The sequence below is a fragment of the Stegodyphus dumicola genome, chromosome 1 (genome assembly GCF_044657685.1).
Source record: "Stegodyphus dumicola isolate Sdum_Otavi_A_Nest chromosome 1, ASM4465768v1".
Taxonomy (NCBI): Eukaryota; Metazoa; Arthropoda; class Arachnida; order Araneae; family Eresidae; genus Stegodyphus; species Stegodyphus dumicola.
This window is the reverse complement of record NC_140768.1, coordinates 208,038,258-208,062,783: the sequence shown is the minus strand read 5'-3', so window position 1 is coordinate 208,062,783 and position 24,526 is coordinate 208,038,258. Positions and strand designations below refer to the sequence as shown.

The 24,526-nt window shown below is 33.1% G+C and overlaps 1 protein-coding gene across 6 annotated transcripts in view; it reads left to right on the top strand.

The window, feature by feature from the left end:
• LOC118187360 (protein bicaudal C homolog 1-B-like) overlaps positions 1 to 24,526 on the top strand; it is a 254,265-nt gene that overhangs the window by 36,711 nt on the left and 193,028 nt on the right. Inside the window, exon 1 of one of the 6 annotated variants that reach the window (XM_035357561.2) lies at positions 12,489 to 12,623. The exons of 3 other annotated variants lie outside the window; for them this stretch is intronic. In XM_035357561.2, coding sequence (XP_035213452.1) covers positions 12,584 to 12,623 — 40 coding nt within the window. In that variant the 5' untranslated portion in view covers positions 12,489 to 12,583. Of the gene's footprint in view, positions 1 to 12,488; positions 12,624 to 15,562; positions 15,588 to 24,526 lie in introns of those variants that run through there. 2 more of the 6 variants (XM_035357560.2, XM_085825085.1) reach the window with 2 other exon arrangements.

Here is a 24,526-nt window from a genome sequence, read left to right as displayed (position 1 = left end):
TTCGCTAGACCACTTGAAGCGAGCCCAAGATCTTGTGAAGGAAGTTAGGAAAACATTTGTAGCGACATCTTGTGGCACAAGCTCCTTGGCAGACTCCTAGTGAATCGCAGCCGCCGTAGGCATGTGTACACCTTTGATCTGAAAAGAGAGTAGCGATGAGTTATGGAAACAGCTCGGGCTTTTAAAATAAAATTGATGGATTGAAAGAAAACTTACCCCCCTTTTTTTGTAGAGTCCATCATCTTAATAAATTCTGCCACCGTATGCACATATGGGGATAGTTGCCTTTTATTCAAGTTCATGCCCCACCTGAGAAAAAAAATTCCGACGTAAATGAGAAGAATAATACTAATATTAAAAAAAAAAAAAAAAAAAAAGATTTTTCAAAAATTTTAGGTACAACAAAAATCATCTTACCTGCCCCCAAAAGTATTTAAAGCCAACTTGGCTACTTGGCGACGCCCCAGGGTTTTTACAAATGTTACCAGCGTTTAACCTAACGCCTTCTCTTTCTTCATACCGGCAAATGTACTTAACACCAGTGGTTCTCAAACTTCTTCCGACTTAAGGCGCCTTTTTTCATTTAAAATTTGGCACCATACCCTAAGTAAAAGTGTGACTAATCATAAGTAAAAAGTGACTAATCAAATTTTCTTATTTAAGTATTCCTCAATGATTTCTGTATACTACGAATAGATTTCGGGATTTCTTTGAAATTTTATCTCAAATTTATGGAAGCTAAAGAGAAAATTGTCGCTTTATTCTTCCCAGTTCCTTTTCCAGCGGAGGGGTAGTTCATAAAGGCCATTACGAAATAAATGCTGTTTTGTTGAAAATGTTCATTGATCATCCTCGAAGTTGGGAATATCATCTTGTATGCCTAAATGCTTCGAGCTGCGAAAATAGCCTCAAATCTTCGTCTGACAGTCTCAAATTTTCACTGTGACTGATAAGATAACAATGCGTCTTTCTCTTGACGAAATAAATTGATTCTGGCAGCCCATTGGAACGTTTCATTATTATCTTAAATGCAGTTTGTTTCAACATTTTGGGGAGGGGGGGGGGAATTCTGTTCCTATTAAAGGTTGAATTTTGTTTGGGTGAAACTACATAATCGTCTTTACTGCTATCCGCCAACGGTGGCACAATTCAAATTCGAATCTTAGGGGGGGGGGAGGAGAGGAAAGTCCCCGGAAGTTCAGAATGAGGGGAATAACGTTAAAAAGTTAACTTTCCACCTGCTGTGGTACGTAATAATCAATATTTACTATTTGTGTCTATTTTTGTTATTTAATTTTATTTTCTATGTTATGAAAAAATGTTCAATCTTAATACTTTTTAAAAAAATCTGATGTACACCACATGACTTCCTTGTACGGAATATTAAATTATACGCATTTTTTGTTGCATTTCGTTTAAACTTATTGGATTGAATTAAATCTACTTCGCCGACAGCGCATAAACCACAAAGAATAAATGCATTCTTTAAAATTCACTTTGTTTACCATAGCGACACTCTGGCGCTAGGTTCACTTAACAGTATTATATTTCGTTCGAAAAGATCTGATATAATAAATTTTAAAACTAATCTCAGAAATTTACATACAGGATAAAGTTCAGTGTTTTAAAGTAATACATCATTTGTAAAGTTATAATAATTAAAAAAAAAAAAAAAAAAAAACGTGTTCTATGTAACTAAAACGGGGTTATGGAAGTTCTGCATCATTTATAATGTGGCGCTAAGTACCATGCATGGAAGGAAGTAATTATTTTGTGAATAATTTCGAAAAAAGCTGAATACGATGAAAGTACTGCAGTAAAATGCATAAAATGAATTTTTTTTCATATTATCTTTTAACATTAAAAGCAACAAAAAGTGAATTATATCTACTAAATAAACCTGATTCCCTAAATTAAAAGTTCTAAGTAGTGAACAAACAATTTTGATAATGGCCCTTGCTTCCGCACTCTTTGTAATACAAATAAAAGTTAATCTACTGCCAGTATTTCTTTTTGTTCATAGCATTTAAATAACGCTTTTATTACTAGATATTAATTATTACTGATATCATTCACTTCAATGTACAATAAACAGTGCTTACCTGAAAATGTAACATAGACGGTGTGTTCGGTGAACAGAACTAAAAAAAAAAAATAGTCGTGAAAATCCTTAAGACAAACAAACGCTAAGCAGACTACAAACTCTTTCGTTAGTCTCTCTTGATAACACGAGATACGTTAGAATGTGAATCATTCACCAGAGAATATAATTCAATGATTTCGAAGTACCACATCAATAAAAACACTTCAAAAACTGTTAATATTTTTAATAAAAAAGAAATGACTAAAATTTCAAGCTATTAGTGTAAAAGAATCATTTATTTAGAAAGTTTTACTGAAACACATAGCAATGAATCGGGGGGGGGGAGAGGAAAGTCAACGCGCAAGAATACCTCCCATTAAAGAAGAATTACGCGAGCAAGGTCAAGAAAGGTCAGGTTGGGGAAGACTGCGAATTTCTTGTCTTCACATTAAACGTTTGCTGCGACGTGTATGTGACATCCGTACGACATTCACATCCACATCAAAATGCGACATTTCTGCGACGTTTTACCGTGGTCACAAATGTAATGTGAAGAAAATGCAACGTTGAGAGGTCACTGCAACGTCATAGCAACTGTGCTGTATGGGATAATTTCTTAATAAGTTTATTTATTACAAATATAATACATACATATAGTCTTACTTATTAATCAATCCTTTTCCTTTCTTTGGGCGTTAAAGAACATGTCCAATGTCGATTGTTTTTCTCTCTCCTTCAGGACAATCAGGAAATGATTGATAGCATGGCAATGAGATCAGCAACCCTACTGACATTAGCTTGGCTTGGGTGGCATTTAAAGACCGTTGCTCCGACATCCTCCCACTTCTTCAAAAGATCTTTAATGGCAGATGTCGGCATTGCTCGTATTTCGTCTTCCTCTTTTTCAGAAGAAAACACATTTCGCTGAGTTTCTTGGTGTTCTTCATTCAGGATTTTTTGGAGTTCTGCCGTCAAGTCACCTTCATGTTTCATTATGAGCTCTTTTATGTCATCCTCGTTCACCTCCAATTCCAGATCTCTCGCAGTTGTTACAATTTCATCCATAATTTCAGGGGTGTCAACCTGATCACCTCCGTCTTCTTGAACGAGGGATAGACACAGCTTTCGCCAGGCAGAAACCAACTGTCTTTGAGTGATTTCTGACCACGCCTTTTCAATAAGACGAATATCTTCGAGAATGTCAAATTTTTATATTCCAAACTTTTTAAAGTCATTTTTGAGGAGAATTGGCATGCTTCAAAACATCGCCGTAACAGCGCACGATTGTATAATTTCTTGAAACCTGCAATAACCTCTTGATCCATTGGCTGAATCAGTGAAGTCATATTCGGAGGTCAAAACTGCACTGTCAGCCAGAGAAAGTCTTATCAGCAAATTATCTTCAAGGTCCTTTGGGTACCCTGGTGCGTTGTCCAAGCAGCAGTGCTTTCAATGGCAAGTCATTGGTATCAAGGTAGTCCTTGATGCTCGGGGCACAAACTTCAAATAAGCACTCTTTGAAAAGAACCTGCGTGACCCATGCCCTCTGATTCGATCTCCACATCACTGGCAGCTTTCTCTTGATTATGGAATTTTTTTTTAATGCTCTTGGGTTCTCAGAGTGATAAACGAGAAGTGGTTTAAGCTTCATATCACCACTAGCGTTAGTTCCCAAATGTAACGTCAATCGGTCTTTCATGAGTTTAAGCCCAGGAACACTACGGTTCTGCATGCGCTTCCAAAACAAACCAGTTTCATCACACGCACATCCATTTTCAGGACGAATTGAGTTCCGAGAGCCGAGAGGTTTTCGTTAGAATTAATTTTTGTTCGTTATCCGAATATTGTTCGTTGTCCGAAAGTGTTCGTTGTCTGATATGTTCGCTGTGCGAACTTATCGTTAACCGATGACTCACTATATTTGAAAGCTAGATTTTATATTTTACATGTTAGATATTTTATATTCTACATATATACACCCAATCTGTTACTCGGCTCAGTGAGCTGTTTTTAAAGGAAGTATTGTAATCGCGAAAAATTCCGGGTATCATATTTCAACGAAAATATCCATTTTGATCGCTATTGAATGCAATTTAACGATGTTTTTGCACAGAATAAAGGACTCTTCCCCCCAAACGAATTATAAAACTAATTTAAAAGGGGTATGTACGTTTTTATCTCGCATAACACAAAAACGAATAGCCTCAGAACGTTGAAATTTTGTTTATAGGACTGCTTTAATGTGTAGTTGTGCACCTCTTTTTTGGTTGCAGTTGGCGACACCAAAATTATATATATACACTCACGTTTGTGAAAATTGCAACACCATGAAGGACTTACGCGAGTGAGCTGAAATTTTCCGGAAATGCAAAGTAGCGCATGATATGCAAATGATTAGAATTGCAAATCCGTAGCGCATGCGTATGCTGAGCAGCGCCCTCTGAACGGCTGATGGATCCGAATAAATAGACGGCTGTAGCGAGGCGTGTATGGTTATCGGTGGTTATCTGCTAGTGGTAAACGTTAACTCAATCTGTACTTATGCCTCGTCGACGAAAGAGAGCGAGATTTGAACAACTTATAGAGTTTGAACGAGGGAGAATCATCGGCCTTCGTGAAGCTGGATTGTCGTATCGTGCAGTAGCCTCTCGTGTGCAGCGTAACAGCAGCACAGTGATGCGCGTTTGGAAGCAGTGGACGGACGAGTGTCGGACAACTCGGAAATCCGGGAGTGGACCCCGAAATGTGACGTCAGCTTGCGATGATAGACACCTGGTCCGCATGGCGCGGACGGACCGTACAGCTTCCTCTAGACAATTGGCAGCACTGTGGTCAATAGCTACAGGTGTTTCATTGTGTGCTTCATCAATTCGTAGATGTCTGCTGCCGTGTGGACTGCGCGCACGGACTCCTTTATACAGGATCCCCCTAACGCACGACCATCGCCGCCTGCGGCTACAATGGGCCAATCAGCATAGAGACTGGCGTGCTGATTGGCAGCATGTCGTGTTTTCTGACGAATCCCGCTTTAATTTGTGGTACCATGATGGCCGCATTCGTGTCAGACGCTATGCCGGTGAACGCCACCTTCCGGAGTGCATTATCGAACGCCACAGTGGACGAACACCCGGAGTTATGGTCTGGGGCGCCATAGCATATCATAGACGATCTCAATTGCTACGAATTGTGGGCAATCTGAACAGCAACCGGTATATCCGTGAAGTTCTACAGCCCGAAGCTGTTCCCTTCCTTCAAAGCTTGCCAGGCGCTGTATTTCAACAGGACAATGCCCGCCCTCATACTGCTCGGATTGTTAAATCCTTCTTTGCAGCGCAGCAGGTACAGCTTCTTCCTTGGCCTGCGTGTTCCCCGGATATGTCGCCAATTGAACATGTGTGGGATGTCATTGGTCGGCGTCTTGCTCGTGATCCTCGTCCTGTTGCGTCTGCAGACGAACGTTTTGTACGCGTACAAACGATATGGAATGCTGTTCCTCAGTCAGACATTCAAACTTTGTTTGACTCCATGCCACGTCGTGTAGCAGCACTTATTGCGGCGCGTGGTGGCCACACAAAATACTGATTCTGATCTCTTGTTATTGTTTGTTTGCTTTGAACATTTAATCATTTATTTGTACCACTACCACTCAACTGTGTATTAAATTGCATTCAATTATGACGATTCCTTCTTGGTGTTGCAATTTTCACAAACGTGAGTGTATATGCAATAGATTCTGCAGTAGAACGCGGACGGTTGAATCCATAACGAACAGCGAGAATTTTGATGTCGTGGAATGTTGAAACGCCGATCCACAGTGAATAAGAAATTTGACCGTCGAGGTATATTTAATTCAACTTCTATTTCAGTAAACATGTTGCGGCCACAGTCAAGTTGGCACATTAATTGCGCCTATTCGAAAAAAATTTAACATTTTAAATAAATTTGTACCAGGAAAGAAGGAGCAGACAGACTGCAGTGCAGCCAATCCAAAGCGTAAAAAGCAAGTGCGTAATGTAGAGGGTGAAATCTTAATTCAGACTGATTTAGTTTTGGTTCTCAATGCATTTTAATTGGATAGTTAATATTGATGTAAAATTACTATTGGTTGTTTTAGTTCCATTTACATCACAAGAATTACGCAAGAAACATCATCAGAATTACGTAAGAGTCATATGACATAGATTAGTCTCGAAACTGACGCAGTGCAATATTATTAGAACATACAAGGTTAATTTAAGCTGCCAATTTAATCTCCACAATGTTACTCCGCTCCGTGAGCTTAGTTCTTTTATATGTTGGTAAATTACGCATTTTTTCCTTTAAAAAATGATTGAATTATGTTGTTCTTATTTTTGGCTTAAGGTTTATATGCCTTTAGTCGATAGCAATAGTTGTAGAATTATCAATAATTAAAAAATTGTTTAATTGCGACTAAGACAAATTTTTGTTTATCATAACAGCCATATTTGTTTACATTTGAAACTTACCAGAAAAGTGAATTCAGTTTCTGTATCTTCTATGTCTTTTTGCCGAGTGGGGACCAAAATTAAACTCATTTTAGTGCACCCCAAAATCTGCCTTGTTGCCTGCTGGCCGAATTGCTTGTTTTTGAGTGGAAACTCTAATTGTAATTGCAAAAAATTTATTTTTTATTGTTTTAACTGTATTTGGTTCGAGGAAAATTTTCGTATTAGCAGCAAATATTGTCGCCAGTTTGTCTTTGACTGAGGAGGATGTTTACGAGTAGCGTATGCGCATTAGGTAAGCGGCGTTGAATCGTCTGTGGAAAACTGTTTCTTTTTAAGTCCAGAGCCCTGTATTATATTTAAAGAAATTAAATGTATCGTAAACTCTAAACAGTGTGCTCATTTTAAAATTATTTTGCGATATTGCTGTTGAACTGAACTTTACAGTTTAGTGGAAGAACATGATCTTTAAATAAAAGAAACACATAAAACTTTAAATAAGCTGAAAATGAATTGTAAAATCTGAAAACAAATTTCTTTCATTTGTTTAATTTCTTTTATACGTCGTTTTAGATTTATTATATTATTTGAAAAGAACATGTGGCAACGATTAGATAATTCTTCAGATGATATAATTTTTGTGCATTCGGAGTTATAAAATGAATGAGATATAACGCTGTTAAGTGAACCTAGCTCTAAAGTATCGCTATGGAAAACATATATTGAATTTAAAAAAGTGCATTTATTCTATTGTGGTTTATGCGCTATCGACGAAGTAGATTTAATTCAATTCAATGTTTAAATGAAATGCCGGAAAAAATGCGTATAATTTAATATTCCAAGCAAGGAAGTCATGTGTAAATTGTGCATTTTTTGCTTTAAAAATGATTGAATTATGTTTTTCTTACCTGCCGGTTAAGGTTTTTATGCCTTCAGTTAATCTGCATGCAATAATTGTAGAATCAATAATTTGAAAGTTGTTCAAATGCGGCTAAGCCTAAATTTTTACCATAGCAGCCCTATTTACGTTTGAAACTTAGCAGAATAGGGAATTGAGTCTTTCTGCATCTTCAGTGTCTTTTTGCCGAGTAGGACCAAAACGAAACTTTTTAGTTTTGTGCACCGAAAAATGTGGCTTTTTGCGTTCTGCGCGAAATGCTTGTTTTTGCGTAGAAACTCTTAATAGTAAAAATTATTATTTAATTGTGTTAACTGTGTTTGGTGTTTTATGTGTTTCTGTATCATTCAAGTTTTACTGAAAATATTTTGAGTTTTTATGTATTTTTTGCCTTGCCGCGAAATGAGAACTGAATTAATTGAAAGAGAAAATGTATAAATGAAAATCGAGGAAATAAGTTGAAATGAAATGCAGGAAAAATGCGTATAATTTAATATTTCGTACGAGGAAGATATGCGGTGTACATATCAGATTTTTTTCTCTTCGTTTTCGATAATAAGTAGACCTGTATGTTTAGTACGTGCTTGGGCAAAAGTTGGTGAACATTATATATTTTTTCGCCTTTTTAAGTTGTAAATCCTTGGTTTATAATTTTATTTTTTGCTGCTACAAATGCATCGCAATTTCTGCAGATTTTCTCGAGTTACAAACGATTTAACTTTAGAAACAGTAATTGTCGTTTCCCGGTGCACCTTTGGAGTCATCTTCTATTTTGGACTTAAAAAATAATTTAACAAGATGCATTTCACAGCTTTTTTCAATTGCGGAATAGGAATATTTCTCTTCAAGAAAGCGTAGAAACATATCCTTCAATCCACAGCTTCTTTACTTGCAATGTTTCTGAAGAAGCATAAATTTAAAAGTAGATAGCCTTATTTCTCATTTCAAATAATAGCTGTTGCCAGAAATTTTTTTCCAAAACGATTGCTTTTTTCAAAATTCTTTATCAAAATTGTTATAAAAATGTAAAAGGTAATATGATATGGACTAATCATAATCTAGAAATGACGCAGTTTAGAAAAAATAAAAATGTAAAAGGTAATATGATATGGACTAATCTTAATCTAGAAATGACGCAGTTTAGAAAAAGTTATTACAATTTTTAGAATAGAAAGGGGTAATATCCAAATTAAAATTAAGAATTAGGAGCTATTGCTAATTTAATTTATAATTTTGATTTACAAATTTTTTATCTACAACTGATTTATAAATTTGACTTAAATTTTTTACAATTTTTTTATCTGCATTAGTGTCTGAATTTAATGGGCATTTTTTGTAATTCGTTTAAGGTTTCATGAAATATTCCATGCTTATTTTCATTTTATTTATTACTGATAAAATTAGAAGAGGAAGGATATATTTAAACAAGAAGTAATAATCTAAATATACGTTAAATACTAAGAAGAGAAATAAATGCCATAATTAAATCGTCTGCTGTATCCAAATCCAAATTCATAGATGGAGTATAAATGTACATCCTAATTTAACTGTCATGTTCATTTTATTGTTATTACTCGGAAACAAGAAAAAAATTAAAATTGTTGTATCTAGTGCAATGATTTGCTTGTACGTTTAGTCAGAGGAACTGCTCTTAACCACAGCATTTAATGAGGTAACTGAAAAGTCGAATTTTAGCACTTGCAGTGTACGGTTATAGAAATCGCGATTATATTGAGCCAAATACCATATTTATTTTAAAGTGTAATTTCTGTGCATCTTTTAACCCATAATATGTATATCAGCAAAATATTGAAAATGAAGGGTTATGAACACACACATACTGAAAAAACAAATTCGTCACTCATCAACAATCACGTTCGACTGAATTTCTGTTCATAAGAAAACAAAGGATTAAAGAATAACTGTACAAAATTTTATATTTGGTAAATTAAAATTAAATTATAGAATTATAGAATTAAAATTAAAATTATAGAATTTAAATTAAAAAGAAAAACCATTATACACTTGTAATTTTCTAAAAAAATGTAGTTTATAAATGGAACATTTTGTTCCTGGTGAATGAGGAAAGCTCTGTTTTTTTGTGACGTATAACAATCGTAAATTTTTTCGTAAGGAAACGAAACTGGGATTCCTTCAATTAAATAGGAAGATGTTTTTAAGGCGTGGCATTGAGAACTGTCGCAGTCAGTTCCCGAAAAAGGTTTTTTCTATATGCATTTCCTGTTTGCAAATCAGTTACAAATTATACATCCCGTTTTTGACGCGAGGAAGAAGAAAATCTTATTCATTCGTTTGATTGTTGTTTCATTTTAAAGTGAGATTTTTCTGAAACTATCCGAGACTAGTTAGTTCCGGCGACTGAAATACCAGCAGTCAGTTCCCGAAAAAGGTTTTTTCTATATGCATTTCCTGTTTGCAAATCAGTTACAAATTATACATCCCGTTTTTGACGCGAGGAAGAAGAAAATCTTATTCATTCGTTTGATTGTTGTTTCATTTTAAAGTGAGATTTTTCTGAAACTATCCGAGACTAGTTAGTCCCGGCGACTGAAATACCAGCAGTTCCGATATTTAATATGTGTCTAAATGCAGTATTTAATTGAATAATTTACTCTTTTAAATATTTTCTTTGTCTGTGCATTCTAGAAATGTTTTCAGAAGGAGATATTAAAATTCTTCGATTTTAAAGTTCTAGGGATGACTTAATTTCACAACAGAGATTTTCCAAGTATGAAACGTTGTTGGAATGAGAATCCAGAAAAGTTCAGTACGGTATTTGATTATTGAGTATATTTTTTGATCTCCACCTCCCCCCCCCCCCCCCCCCCCCCCGCCAAGAAAAAGGGCAGATTCTAATGGCCTTTGCTCAAGTAGTAACAGCTGAGATAATCTAAAATCATAATAACTATTGAACTTGGTTTAAAAAACCTCGTTGTCATTTTCTTCCGTTTTCTTGTTAATAAAATTATTTAAAGAAGTTCGTTCTGTTTATTACACGAATACAGTTGCCATTATTCAGCGGACTTCAAAGAATAATAAACGTCTCTCCACTGAAAACTAGTATGTCTCGTTTAATATGAGTACTCGTTACCGCAAAGACACGGTCATGGTGCCACGATAAGTCCTCTAATACTAAAAAAACGTAAATTAAACAGACAACAAGAAGATACGCTGAAAAAGCTTGAGCTAATGCTTTGCGCAGTATATGTATGATAACAATTGCCATTAAGCATAAAAGTAATCAATTTCGTAAAGAGGAATGAGTAAGTATTAAACACTTTTAGGTTCAGTTGTAGAGTTAAATAGGTCTAAATTATGCAGAATGTCTTTTGGCAGTTGAAAAGTATTTTGTTTCAGAACAGCACTAGTTGTAGCTTTCACGCCAAAACCACGAATAAGCAAAATCATTACTATAGGCACATGCCTAGTTTTGAGGAAAATTAATATATTCTGAAATATACGCTTTTGTGTGCATTTCAAAACATGAATATTTCTCCGCTTTTAACATGATATCAAACTGCATAATTCAAGCATTGGAATATTGTGGACCTGTGGTCTTGATCACGAAATATTCTGTACGTGTTACTCAAACATGCGTAAAATTTATTTAAACTCGTTTACTAAACTTGAGTATTTTAAGTAAATTCAGTTTCAGCAGCCAAATTTTATTTAAAAAAATAATACCTCTAATTTTTATTATATCTTCTGAATTCATGCCTGTCTTTGGGGAACAAACGCTTTAATGGAGGTTAAAACTTTTTTAAAGAAAGAAAATCCCCTATACACATTATTCTCCAGGTAGTGCAATAAATTTATGAAAGCCGGTAAAATGTTTTATTCCCGAAAGTATTAGCAGTATTTACCTTAGTCTTTAACGTCCAGTGCTAATGATTTTTCAGTGCAGACTTTTTACTACGTAACCAAATGCGGAGGACAAAAAATTGTCACTTATGCGGACCTTACATTTATTTGTTTGCATGTTATCATCGGATCGGATTCGATTGCATTCTGCTTGACAGCTAGAATTAATTGTATTGGCAGGGCATTGAGGTCAGAAAGCGTTAGACTCTTTTTTTTTTTTTTTTTTTAAATTTTCGAAGCCACAATTCTCAATTAAATATTCTTTCCGTACTCTGGTATTGATGTTTATTAATGACCTTTTTTTAATCGTTCTTTTTGCTGAGGAATGAAGTTCCTCTCCCCCATTCAATCATATGTTGTACTGTCTAGGGTTAAATTATGTTAGGGTCTGAATTCAGTCGAAGGCTGACCGAGATACTTCTTAGTTTTTGTTTGAAATTTAAGTCCAATCGGAGCCCCCAAATATGACGAGTTCTGATATTTTATTTCTTTTATTTAAATATTTATAATTAATGTAAAATTTATTAAATTTATATATATATATATTTATGTTTATTGAATTTTAAATTAATTATTTTTACTGTTTTATTTATTTATTTTTTCCCGATTATACGCGACAAAAGATATTTGGTACCTGAGCTTGATTTCCAAAAATCATGCTCGAGGCAATACGCTCTATTTTTTTTTTTTTTTTTTCCCTCGATGTATTAAATGTCCTAGAACTGAAAATATGCGCGAAAATGTGCAAAATGAAAGCCCCCTTGAAAGCCTCGGCTCACGCGGCTAGTTTGTTCCAAAATAAATCAAGCTTCAGGACTCTTAAATTGTATCACATTTGCTAATTTACTGCATTAAAAAAATATTCGTTGCGGAACTAATAAATAAATGCGAATTCCGATTTTAATCGCCTTATTAAATATGTACGAATATAGTATCATTTATTGTAATTTCATTTCCCCTTCTTTTCTGTCTCCATTTATATTGTTTTAATATACATTTTCATGCAAAGCAAGTTTAAGTAATTTTAGGTATAATTTTTAAATTTTGCAACAAAAATTATCCTGTGAGAATTAGCTGTGATTTTCGAACTTGGCGTAATAAGCCAAGCGCGAAGCTTTGGCGAGTTCATTTTTTCTTGTAACCCTAAAGCCATGTGATAGTTGGTTTGTTGTTATAAGAAGTTTTAAGAGTTCTGTGTGGATGATGGATGTGCCGAATTATAGCTAGAATAAATGCCGACCAGAATAATTAGCTATGGAAGATATAATAAAACTAGATCGGTTAAAGCTATCGGGTATGTAAATCTTCTATTAATGAAAGATTATTATTAGTTAGAATATTGTTATTAACCGATTTGGCTAACATGAATGTTGACGACAGTGCTCGATCGGTATCACGGAATGTCATTGATAACAAAAATCAGTCTGTTCTTCGCAATGCAAAATTTTGAATGAAACAGGAACCACATACCCGGGGGGGGGAGGGGATCTATTGATTAGATCTTTTTCATTCTTTCTTGATAAAATTCACGTTATTAGTTTCCGGACTATGTTCAAAGCATGGAATCTGAAGAGTGTTGCTGGCATGTACTGTCTTAATCGGTTGTATTTTTATATTTTGAAAGTAAATACAATTTTTTACGTACCTTATTAAAAGCATTAAAATTCTTGCTTTCTCATTTGTATTAAAGTTTGCTTGTTCCTGTTATGACTTTGAAGCAGGAAATTTAGTGAGACAATTTATTTTAAAATGTAAATGTAACATTAAATTTAATGACTATACTGAAGTTTACATGCTTGAAAGATGCATCTGTTAAGTTTAATTGCAGGAAGTAATTACATTTATCAGTTTATTTGGTAAAAGTAATTACATTTATTAGTTTCTCTGCATGAATTCCCATGAATATTTTACTAATATTTTGAAAAGTATGCAGATTTTCATATTTTAAGTAATAAAATAAATAAATGCGTGTACACTATAAAATCTCTTTTCCTAGTTTTAAGCTTTTATTTGCAGAAATGCTTTTTTGAACTGACATTGTTTGCCTAGTCCTTCAGTGGTGACAGCAGCCTCTGAAAACGACTAGTATTTCTCAGAACTTGAACAAATAATGATATTGTTGTTAACATTATTTTATACTAATTAAAAAAAAACTTTGAAGATAATTGAAGAGAAACGTGAAATTGTGAGTGGGCATCTCTTGGATATTAGGTAGATATTCATTTTGTTTTAAAGTTTTCTTTGCTTTGTAAAACGTGTTGTTGAATTGATTGATGTAAAAAATAGTGAGATAATTGGAATGCATGCTGAGTATTTTAAAAGGAGAGCAAATTTTCATATTATTTAACAAAATAAATGAAATTCATGTTGCATAATGTGTAATATGGCTTGACACATTAAAAAGTGTGAATTCTCTGAGAAGTTAGTCTTGATTCCTTCTTAAAAAATTGAATTTACATGTCATTTTTTAGCTGCGTTTTGTAAATTTTTGTTATCATTTAAGGTTTTTAAAAATTTCATAACATTCATTAAGGTATATCAAAATTGGCAATAAATCATCACTCCGTACAAGCAGTCATGCCTCTAGGTGATTGAAGAAGTAAAGAAAAAAAGACTCTCGCCCCCCTTTTAAATAGTGGGAATTTAAAAATGTACTAATACTAAAGAAAGCAACATAATCATTATTATTTTTTTAAGTAATTGTTATTTAGGAAAGAGGAATCAAACTACAAGTCTTCATAAAAATAAAAACTCTGATAAGAATACGTGTTCATTATTGATCAGTGTGTACTTGAAGGTGTTAAGTAGTATTTGCATCATGAGTCTTAATACGAGTTAGTAATTTTAAAGCAACTTCAGATTGTTATTAGTTTGCAAAGGCAAAAAATTATGTTCTTGTGACTTCATATCATGCAATATTAATTTTAGAATGGGTAGTAAGACATAAGCAGCAAAAAACCCAAGTACAGTGGCAACTTAGTACATTAATTCTAAATAGAAATATGAATATGTACAGTTATTTATTGCACTGGATAAAACAAAACATATCTGGGAGTCCAGCATACATCTAATAATTTAATTAAATGATTCAAGGATAGGTATGAATTCAGTACATTAGTTCTTACATATACAGTGCATGAAAAACTAAACTATTGTTCTTTATACCAGAATTATATATGGGCAAAGAATAAAGCTAAATCAATTAACCTATTTTTTAGATTACTCCATTATCCCTCATTTAAATGAAAGTATTTTAAATTTAAAAAAAAAAAAAATCCTTCTTCCTTTGTTCCAAGTTTACTTTGATTAAAATCATAGAAAAATGGTAATTAGGAAAAACTTTAGAAATTACATATAATAATGTTTGATTCTGTATCTGGAAAAAAATGAGTGTTCAGGTTTAGCATTCTTTTTTTATGACTATGTGCTGCATCAAAAATAAAACCTGATGATAAAATTTAAAATTCTGTATCAGTATATAAATTTTATTTAAAATTTGTTATCATAAAAGCCTGTTATCTTAAACGGAACAGCAACAAGATTTTTTTTATAAATACCTTTAATAATTTTACATTATAAGATTTAAAAGGTTCAGAAAGTTTCTGATGTATACTGGACACAGAAACATTGATATGATAAATGTGAACTTGTTGAAGTGTTTGGGCCCTAATTTGCTATATTTTCTTACAAATTTTGTCCTAGAGCTTCTTTATTACAAATTGCTATCTTTACTAGTACTGCATAATTCATTTTCAGTATTTTTAGATAAATATAAAAAACATATTTTCTTGTATTTCTCTTTTAACCTCATAGACACACTTTTGAAATGATACACCTCGTAATCAGCAAAATTCATTTACAATTTAAACAAAGAAACACAAAAATAGAGACAACAGTAAGTAATTTGAATGAGAAATTACAACATAAAGCATGATATTTTTTAAGCACATGAGAATTTAATTAATTTAGTGACAGGATAACCCACAGATAAAAGATAATCGTTTTCTTACAGTTTTATTTTCGAGAGTTTCAAAATTATCAATGAAACTTGGAAATATTTTCAGAAATTATATTAAACTGGTCAGTATCTGTAATAGCAGGAATGTTGTTATTCTCTATTTTAACATTCAGGAATGTTGTTATTCTCTATTTTAACATTTTAAACTTAAAATGTTGTTATTTATTTTAAGGTGAAGTTTAGATTTCTTTGACAGAACAGACTTGAAAATGTTTTTGACACTGAACTCTGATTAAATAAGTATGGTTATTATGTATAAGTTCTTCAAGTCCATTTGAATGATTAAATGTCTTTAAATCATGTTAATATATTTAATTTTCTTAGTCTGTTGGCTCATTTATAATTTTCTTAGTCTGTTGGCTCATTTATCTGCTGGCTCGTCTCTTGTCTCATCATCAATTTCAGAATAAGTTAAATTGCAGATCTCATTTAACTTGGAAACTGAACTCGTATGAGTGTATTCCGTGTTAAACATATCTTTGTTTCTATAGGTTAAATTGTTCCATAGATTACAATGTTACTAGTAATTTTTTCAATTTGTATAATGCCATATCACTCAAAGTAAGGTCATTATTTCAACTTGAAGCCATTTGTTTAATTTTTCCCACAATCAAAGCAGATCTCTGCTATTCCTTATTTTTATTGCCGAGTGTTTTTTTGGTTATTCTTAAAATATGGCTTCTGGTATTGCCACATTCAGTTGTTCTGGGCTCATAGCTGGCTGTAACTGTTATAAGTAATATGATGTATCTATCTCAATGAATCCGGTGCCATCACTAGGTTTTTCCCCCCCTACCATGTGCAATCTAAGCTGATCTTGAATTTTGCTGCCCACTCTTTGCGTAAATTCTAAAAGTTTTGTAACTTCTTTGCATCAGTTCTGGCACTGGCCCTGATGTTATCATATTCATGCATTATAAATCCATAAAAAGTAATAAAGTGGGTTATAGGATTACATTTATTATTGTTCATTGTTGGTAAAAGTAGGAACTTTGCCATTGTAGCATTAGTAACACTCTGGGGAAATGGTTGTGAAAGAGTAAAAGTCCAGTGTATGTCCTTCCATCCGTCCAGACATCCCAAGAGTACAGGATGAATGGATTTTATTACATCTGTTTTCTTTGCTAACCATGTAATCACTAATGAATATTTTTCAGAATTTGTATTAGCCTGTCAATGTAATGACCACCACTGCTGATTTTCACGATGATTGACTAACTGTAACTTGTTAACTGATCAAAGAGTATGATATAACAGTTAAAAGATGATGAGTACATGTTATCTCTGAGGCTTTGTAGCAAGATGTTTCTTTGGATTTAGAAATGGTTAGACAGGATTTCTTAATTTAGAAATTTCTCTTTCATATTGTCATTTAGAAATGGCTTAATAATATTTTCCATTTTTTTAGTTCCTCAGCATTTATGTTACTCTACAATAATGCTTTAAGGACATTCTTCATTCTTGTGGCTTATTAAAGTGGCATTTCTCAGACATGGAATTATTTAATGTATCATAGTAATACCAGTATTCAATGTATCATCGCCATCAGTACTATTTATCTTAATCAGTTTGAAAGAAATAGTATGTTGTTTAAACTAACTGAGTAATTAAAGGCAAAATGAAACAAAATCTCTCAGAGGTGACTACAAGCTATTATTCCATTTTATTTTGTGGTAGTGGATATCTTAGAGAAGTGATTTTTAGTACCTTTTGTTATTTATGCTCTCAGTATTTTACAGTGACTACCTGCTTTAAGACTTCTACCTCAGAAAGTGAGAAGTATTTCTAAGAATGGAAATAAGTATATGCATTCAACAACTCTCTAAGATGACTAAACTTATCTGGAACTGTGCATGGTTAGAGAGGTTTTTATTGTGAAGGAATGTGCAGATGCCAGTTTTCATCAGTTTCTTATAGACAACTTATTAAATATGATAAACAATGCATGTATTTATTACATGAATCCTTTCTAAGATAATCAGCCATGTTTACTGCCCTAACATGGAAAATAATTTTATAGATGTGGCAGGTGACATTTAATACTGGTATTTGTTGATGTGTTCAGAAGTACTAGTAATTTTCAAAAATGGTTGTGTTAGAAGTGTCATATTGCTGTATGTATATGTATGTTAAAATGTTTTTAAGTTATGTATATTGAATAACATAACAAACAGAATAAGCAGTTTACCCAAATCTTTATGCTAGTCTAGTTCTCTATTTGGAGTACAATAATCTTATTGTAGTTGTACGTCGTCATCTAACATGCGTCCTGCATTCCTGTTAATGTATTACATATTTCTTAAAGCAGTTAATGATAAGAAACAAGTCACAAATATTTAATAGGTTTTTATTTAAATTTTTATTAAGTTTGAAGATGCTTGAAATTTTGTGGTTAACAAGATAAGGGATCAGATGATCTTAGAATATCTTGGTGTGATAAAATGTTGATAGTAACTTTTTTCAGCTAGTTTTTGATGTTTTCATTATTTAGCATTCTGAAAAACGTGATCCCGAAATATAATGTAACAAGATACTATATGTTCCTTCCTTAGCAAAACATTCTTTATTTCTATCTCACTTCTTTGGTGATGATGTCTTTGGTATCGGTCGCCAAGCTTTTAACTGAATTTGATGTCTTAAGAGTGAAATTCACTGACAAATTTTGCATCTTCAAATACTAGTATTTAAAGGTTCTGTCTCATTAATTTTTAGACAGTGCATGCGACATCAAAAAATTATGTAGAACTGAGTTTTATTTCTGACTACAAATGGTGCCAAATGGAAGAGCAAGTACTCTTTTTGGTAAATACATGCTTGGGGAGAGGAAAAGGTCAAGGCGGGAGTTAGCGGAATTTTTCTCCAAACGGTTGGTCACAGATCTCCTCTTGGGGGAAGGGTGAGTTAGTGTATGTGTGTGTTCGCGCGGCCGAATGTGATCGTGTTGCGTTCCATTCCAGTTTTTAAAAAAATCCCCCTTCCCTTTCAGTCTGTGAAATGTTTTATTTTGTCTTGGCTGCAAATATTTCTCAGGACGTCTGCGTTCTTTTCCGTCGTTTAATTATGGTATTCCCTGAATTTTTTACAGTCTGTCTGTGAATGTAAATCTGAAAGAGAGAAGGGGAAAAAAAAATCATCTTAAGCGTTAAAAAATAATATCAATATGTGTCTTCTGGAATATTTCGTTCTACACCTTTTTTTAAAAATTAGGTAATTTCGCTCTGTAATTGTTATTTTGTAGCATAATAAAACGATCGCATTCCTAAGGTGGACGACCTGTGAAAATTACTAGTATTTTGGAGAATATAAACAGTGTCACTTCTAAAAAATGGCCATCTCCATAGAAAACCACAGAGAATCTAACATCGTTCGTTATCTTAGAGAGACTTATAGAAGGCTATCTGCTAATTTTGGCATTATGTAGCTTTAACCGGTATGTGAAAATGAAACTAAGGGTAAAAGTTTTTTTGCTACGATTCTACAAATAATATAAAGGGAAAAGTTCCAGTAATAAATAATATAAAGGAAATACTTAAAAGAACTGTTAAGATAATTAAAAAAATGAATTTCCTTTTTTTATCGAATCGAACAAATTGATTAAATTACCTTATAATTTGAAATAAATTTACAGAAATACACATTCGTATTGAATTCGTGATAAATGTATAAACGTATTCATATTGACATTCGTAATGAAGGAATAGTTTGTCATCGTGCAGATTAAAGGAGGAAGTATTTCCGCATAATTGTATATCTTTAGTAATAAAAACGCTAAGAGTGATAAGGTGTTACGCATCCTATACAGAGAAAGCAAAAAAGAGAGGACATTATGCAGGGTTCCGATCGCTGGGGCAAATGCGTTGTTAAGTCTTCACAGTTTCTTCAGCTAGAAATGACAGCCACCCAGACGGTATAGTGGTTAGAGAAGCCGAAGCATAATAACCTCTCTTAGCTTATTAGGTGCCTCCCAATAAAATGGCCACCATTTCTGGAGTGGCCAATGCTGAAAAAAAAGGCAAGCATTCGATTAAAAAAAAAGTTAGAGATGGCACATAAACAGCGTCCTTGACATAGCCGAGTGGGAGGAATGTGAATCAGTCAGCCAGCCTAACTGCAGAATGCTAAGCGAGTTTGCAGTAGAAAGCTGGATAATGGACTCTCTTCCGATAATAATAATACTTCAATATTTTTCTTGTTAATTTATAGCTTATCATTTTTTACTTGCAGACAACTGCAGTTATTCGGACTTCATGAAACTTAAGTTTATGGGAATCATTTACAGGAATCTTTCTACGTATATTTCTAAGCCAGATAAAAAAAATCGTTTGAAGATAATTTATTTACTTGTCTGTTATTAATTTATTTACTTGTCTGTTATGTTTTCATTAATTTCAACAATATAGTGTTCATTAATTTAAACAATGCAGTACAGTGTTCTAAGAAACACAGCCACTTGGGCTAGTTATCTTAGCAAAGTAATCCGCACGTGTTTTTTTTTTCCCCGTTCCGTTTCTGATTGTGTAGAGCAAGTTGATTAGCCTACAGTATTTGGAAGACAAAGCGAGCTCTTTTCTACTTCCCTCCATAGACAATCAAAACCATCTTTAGCCGTGAATGGGCATCATAGAAAAAATTTATGTATGCGATATATTAACTTTAGGGAAAAAGTAGTTACATTCATCTAAGTGATGTCATCTACTTTTCTAAAACCTCAGAAATCAGCATTTCTGATCATGTATTTGAAAGATCGGTACAAAATGTTTCCTGTTTAAGATGACCACATCTGTAGAAGAGTAAAATTGTAGAAATAGCCTAATATGCGGTCAGGTCGTAAATTTAGAACCCCTTTTTTTCACGGGGGGGGTGCTGAAAAGGAGGGGACAATCTTGCTCCTGGTCTTGAGAAAATGTGGGGGTCGTTTAAACATCTAACTTCTCTACATTCAGTTTTTATACAGAGGAAAATACAAATTGAATTCTTCGAATGAATGCAATTTTGTACAATGAAAATGTGTTATTGAACTCTAAACTGTAAGCAAATAACATCTTTTTTTAAGTAGCAGTAGAAAGGCAAATATTTGTTACATCAAGACTTTGTAGTAAATATCGAATTTTTCATTTTAAATGCTATGTTACATGTATGCGAAGTAGCTGAGTATCTGAGAAAATAGTCTTAACCCAAATGGCTTGCAACCTTTTCACGTCTAAGGACTGTTTTTCAATTGCATTGTGGTCACTGCTTTTTGGTTAATTTTCTAATGGCATAAAAACATTAAATTGTTTTTTAATTTGAGTCTTATGAATAAAATAACGCAAACTAGACTGCAGAAAATTCTTCAGAATGAAGTTCATACTGAAAAATACATTTATCCAATTTTATCCTACAACAAATCTTTTAAAAAGTGTGGAATTAGCAGTGCACTAGGTGGAAGTAAGGATGACATTGTGTTTTAGAAAAGTGGCAAATCTAGTTACAGTGACAACCTAAGTGTAAATAATTATGATTTTAGCAACAGTGATGACGAATTTCTGGGATTCTAAGAAACGCTGATGTATTTGCTAATTTTTTAATGCAATAGTTCTATTTTCGTTGTATAAAGTGTTATCGTTAACATAAGTACTTAATTCTTTTCTGTCTTAAGTATTTTTCTTAAGCTTTAATCTGATAAATCACTGCGCGTCTTACAGGCCAGGAAATTGAGGTATAGTATAAATCGCCCTTCATTTCGTATCAGTGCCGACGATTTCGATGAAAAAGGGTACCTTTTTAAAAACGAACTTCTTAACGAAGAAAAGCCGTTTATGTACAGCATAATGTCTAAAAATAACGTCAAATTAAACAGTAATCTTGACTTTAATGTTTTTGTATGCATTTCTTGAATTGATTAGTAAATGTAAATTTGTAATTTAAAAAAATGTGTAATATTAGTTACATGCTAGTTATCTGTGTTATTGCTTCGTTTCTGGTATAGAACCCCCCCCCCCCCCCAGAAAAAAGCGTTTTGCTCCTCGATCGCAAAAATTTCTCGATTTTTCATTACTTAACCAGTGGAATATCTTAGTTCCCCCCCCCAATAAAATTACAACTCTGCTACAATAACTGAGTAAAATATTTGCAGCTATCTACACATAAATTGAATGTTTATTTAAAAATAAAATATTTCCTAATTTTTATATCCCTTTTCTAGTTTATATGAAATTTCAAAATTTAACAATATCAGTTACTGAAATACTTGCAAGTTTAATATAATGGTTCTGCGAAATATATCCTTGATTCCAAACCCTTACTGCTAGGCATCAGCCCATCGCTCTTAGAATACATTATTAGTTCAAAGGGGAAATTTGGCCAGAAGGATTATTAATTTCATTTTGGCATTTTGCGTTGAAAACTATAAACGGCGAATCACTTTTCAAATTGTTACCACCAAATATTATCGCCCTGTATTACATATAAAGAAATTAAATGATGAAGAGTCTGCATGAATGTATGTATGTTTTGATAAAACGCCGGTACCTAGAGCCATCAAAATTTGAATAACGTAATCTTCCATAGAATATCGGCTTGTGGAAGCCCTTATTTGAATTAAAAATTTGTTTTATTATCGATTTCATATTTTATAATACTTCAACGAATTTTTGATTAACAAACTCAGCGATTTCAAAGCGAGCAATGGCAACACTGTACGGGGGAAAAAAAAAAATCATTTTTATCTCCAGCGCGCGATATATATTCCTGATATACTGGTACTGAATGAGACCTAAAAACACTTTTCTTTTAAAATATATCTCCCTTTATGATCCTTGACACAGCCGTTTACTTTCCCCTTCCGTAATTAACGTCATCTCCTGCTCTTAACCGCATTTGCAAAGCCACCGTTATAACCACTACCCCTAAAATTGGTAATAAGCATTAACATCAAAGTGTCAAACGATTACCTCCGCAGACCAAAATCTCCTTAGAAACATGGTGGTGTTTTTTTATGGGTCTCAATGTATTTTTTAGGCGGGGAACCCCATGTTATTAATTTCTGAAATATCCATGTAGACTTTAATAGCAGTTAGTTGGGATGTTTTGACTTAGTTGGGATGTTTGTGTCAGATGCGAAAAATGGAATAAAACTCCCAACGTTCTTTAAAAAAAAAAAAAAAAAAAAAAAAAAAAAAAAAAAGAGTAACCTATATACAGTGCTCTTGAACATCACCGTTTCTAAGGTAATCACTTTCGTAGAAGACAGAAATACCGAAAAATCGAAATGAGTTTTTGTTTAAGTGAGGTTTCATTGGTATTTTCGTCTGTCTGATTATCAAAATGAGAAGTCGGTTTGGATACTTGAGTAATAATTTTTTTTTAACCTGCTAATGTCTTATGTTGTAATGTAAGGTAATCTTGATTATACGCACAAAGTACGTAGAAGATGGATATGCTTTGTTTGCAGCATGCCTATATTTTATGTACTTCGCCGTCTATTGCATAGAGAGGTATGAATTTCTTTAATCGTTGTGTGCAGGTTTTTGTCTTGAATCCGTCATCACTTATGCTAAAAACTCTTAACGCCGCCCTTTTGAATTGTCAAATATCACAGGCAAATTGTTTAAGGAATACGTTTTCAGATAGTCATTTATATATGCAATCATGAACCCGTTTACACTCAGCGATATACAGCAAACACCTGACGAATACGGTGGGCTGGGGGGAAACTTTGTGCGTACGGCAGAATCACTTTCTGCAAAGTTAATTTTCTTTCGAAAAAACGGGATAAGTATAGTTCAGATGAAGGTGGTATGCATAATTTATACAAATCTAAATAATATTAAGGAAAATGAAACAGATGTTAATTGAAAGAGTTTCTGCTACTACTTAATAAGTAGGTACATGATACAATTTTAAATAGCTGGTGACTTTTGCTTGGAACAGTGTTTTATGCAATTAATTAAACATTCCGTAGTAAGGATGCAAACTCCAATGCTCTCATAAAGTATCCTCTTGTTTCCTCATTTGGATCAATTTCCATTACAAAAACAGATAGTTTCTGTGCCTTTTTTAAACATAGTTCCTGTGCCTTTTTTAAACAATTCTTTTAACTTTTTGTACATTGAGAGGCTCATTTCCTCGTTCACTGTAGCTGCTTTCACCGTGATTTTCTATTTCTTTATTTATCATGTCACGATTGTTATTCTCGATTAATTCTTTTGAGTTCCAATTCTTTCGTATGTGGAAATCCTTCGTCGCCTATTGCTTTTGCAATTTGTGCGATTTCCTTGGCTTGGTTTTCAGTCACTGGAAGTCTTTTAAAATTGTGGAAATTTTTTGGCCAGAGCTGATGCTAGCAAACATTCATTGTGAATTCACTTGTTCCCGTGCGAATTTAATCATTTCTGTGGAGGGGTTGTTAAATGAATTTCCTTTCATAATACCATTAGTTGTGTCATGCTGCAGGTGTTCCTAAATCTTTTTTTCTTCATACACCCCTTACACTATTGGTAAATGATCATTTAACTTTTCCTTTCCAAAACTCCAAAAATACACATCTATATCTTCAAATTTAGATTATTTTTTAATATATTTTATAAAAACACGAAAAAGCAAAGAAATTTTTTATAAATAGCAAAACTTAAATAATTTTTTTTTTTTTTGTTTTACATTCATAAACTAAAAGTAAAGACTTAACATCTAAATAAAAGCCCGACTGCATTCCTTCCCTCCAAAACTATAAAATCCCCCACCCCCCGCTTGAGAGCATGGAGTGTCTCTAACCGGTTTCCCCCATACACTACTTTGAAGCACTGGCGATCCTTTTGTGGTGGCCAAAACATTGGGTCATTTACCATTAAGTTCAATGGGTTTTGACACAATGGGATGTAAATATTTTGTAATTACGTCGTATATATACATATAAATGCATATAATTTCTTTTTCTACAATATTTCAGAGTCCTAAGTATATGAAAAGAATACATTTTTAATCAACATTTCACAGAACAGATTCCTCATAACGGTTTAATTTGAATGAAATATTTTCACAAGTTTTCCTTAATTATATTAGGAAAAAATGTTAAGATAATTCGCTAAGTTTTCCTTAATTATCTTAGAAAAAAATATAAGGTAATTCGATTTTATTCTGTTAAGAATTACAAAAATTAAGATCAGAGTTTATTGTATTATTAATGTTAAAATTATGCATTA